Source organism: Dendropsophus ebraccatus, chromosome 6 (genome assembly GCF_027789765.1).
Source record: "Dendropsophus ebraccatus isolate aDenEbr1 chromosome 6, aDenEbr1.pat, whole genome shotgun sequence".
NCBI classification, from domain to species: domain Eukaryota; kingdom Metazoa; phylum Chordata; class Amphibia; order Anura; family Hylidae; genus Dendropsophus; species Dendropsophus ebraccatus.
Genome location: NC_091459.1, coordinates 113,040,856 through 113,042,408, shown reverse-complemented (window position 1 = coordinate 113,042,408; position 1,553 = coordinate 113,040,856). Strand labels below are relative to the sequence as shown.

The window sequence follows — 1,553 nt, the reverse complement described above, 5'->3', positions numbered from 1 at the left end:
AGGGACATCATCTGTATGAGAGCTTTCTTCTCTCCTCCTATCTTCCTTTGCCTTACCCTGTCTCTGTTATCACAGACAGGAGAACACTCACACACACCTTGGACCTCAAGGAAGAGCTTTATTGGACCTGAAGGACTCCCGGATCTTGACTTCTTCTCCATCTTGAGCCTTCCTCCCCCGGTGGGGAAGTTTTCCTCCAGCTCTTCGCCTTGTTCCTCCATTCAATCTCTGGCATGATTAGTTAAAGACTTCATTTTTCCATTATCAAAAGGGACAAGAGAAGGGGGGGAACTTGGAGTTGGCTTTTGCTGGTCGCCCAGACTGAACGCTACCATGTCTAAGCCTGTTGACCATATCAAGAGACCCATGAACGCCTTCATGGTGTGGTCCAGAGGGCAAAGAAGGAAGATGGCCCAGGAGAACCCCAAGATGCACAATTCGGAAATAAGTAAAAGACTTGGAGCTGAATGGAAACTTCTTTCTGAAGCCGAGAAGAGACCTTACATAGACGAAGCCAAAAGGCTCAGGGCTCAACACATGAAGGAACATCCCGACTACAAGTACAGACCAAGGCGCAAGCCCAAGAATCTCCTGAAGAAGGACAGGTACGTCTTTCCTTTACCCTACCTTGGAGATCACGACCCACTTAAGACAGGACTTCCCATGAGTGCTACAGAGTCCTTACTAGGAGCTTCTGAGAAGGCAAGAGCCTTTTTACCACCAACCTCAGCACCTTATTCTTTACTGGACCCAAGTCAATTTAGCTCCACCACCATCCAGAAGATGACAGAGATGCCACACACCTTGACTACAAGCACTCTTCCTTATGCCTCCACCCTGGGATACCAAAATGGAGCTTTTGGTGGGTTAAGCTGCCCTAGCCAACATACTCACACCCACCCCTCTCCTACCAACCCTGGCTATGTGGTGCCCTGTAATTGTACAGCATGGTCAACTTCGAACTTGCAACCTCCGGTTGCTTATATATTGTTTCCAGGCATGACTAAAGCTGGTATAGACCCTTATTCTTCTGCACACACCACAGCCATGTAAGAAGAGCACTAATGTCAAGGAATGAACTATGTTGGTGCATGTATAGACAGACTGCCAAGATGGGACCACTAGCAGAGAGAGACACCTTCAAAGGATTCTAGACAGGAACAATCCAACTTGGCAGAAAACAAAATATAATGCACTTCCTAGGGCACAACCGACTCCTACTAATGCTCGACACCAAGCCATGAGGATAGCTGGAAGTAATTGTCAGGACCAATTGTAAGAAATGTACAAGTTCCTCTTTTCTTTTTTTTTTCTTTTTTTTTAATTTTAATTTCTATCTCCTCAATCGGGACAGTTATTTATTACGTTGATTTGATTTTTATGTGACCTCGAATTTTGAAGGGACTAACATTAAATTATTTAAGAAAATATGAATTATTACTATAATTATTATTACTATTATTATTACTATTATGATGACCTATTTTGCACATTGATTTTACTGTGGGGGGGTTAGTGGAAGCTGTGTTTAGATATGTTGCCATACAATCTGG

The 1,553-nt window shown here is 43.9% G+C and overlaps 1 protein-coding gene across 1 annotated transcript; it reads left to right on the top strand.

Annotated features, from left to right (window-relative positions):
* Positions 1-333: 333 nt before the first annotated feature.
* Positions 334-1,053, top strand: SOX14 (SRY-box transcription factor 14). The gene has a single exon (XM_069973962.1). It carries the CDS (start codon positions 334-336, stop codon positions 1,051-1,053), a length of 720 nt encoding a protein of 239 aa, XP_069830063.1.
* Positions 1,054-1,553: the final 500 nt, after the last annotated feature.

Excerpts from the sequence above, each read along its gene's own strand:
- SOX14 (XM_069973962.1), top strand. The coding sequence starts at position 334 with ATGTCTAAGCCTGTTGACCATATCAAGAGACCCATGAACGCCTTCATG.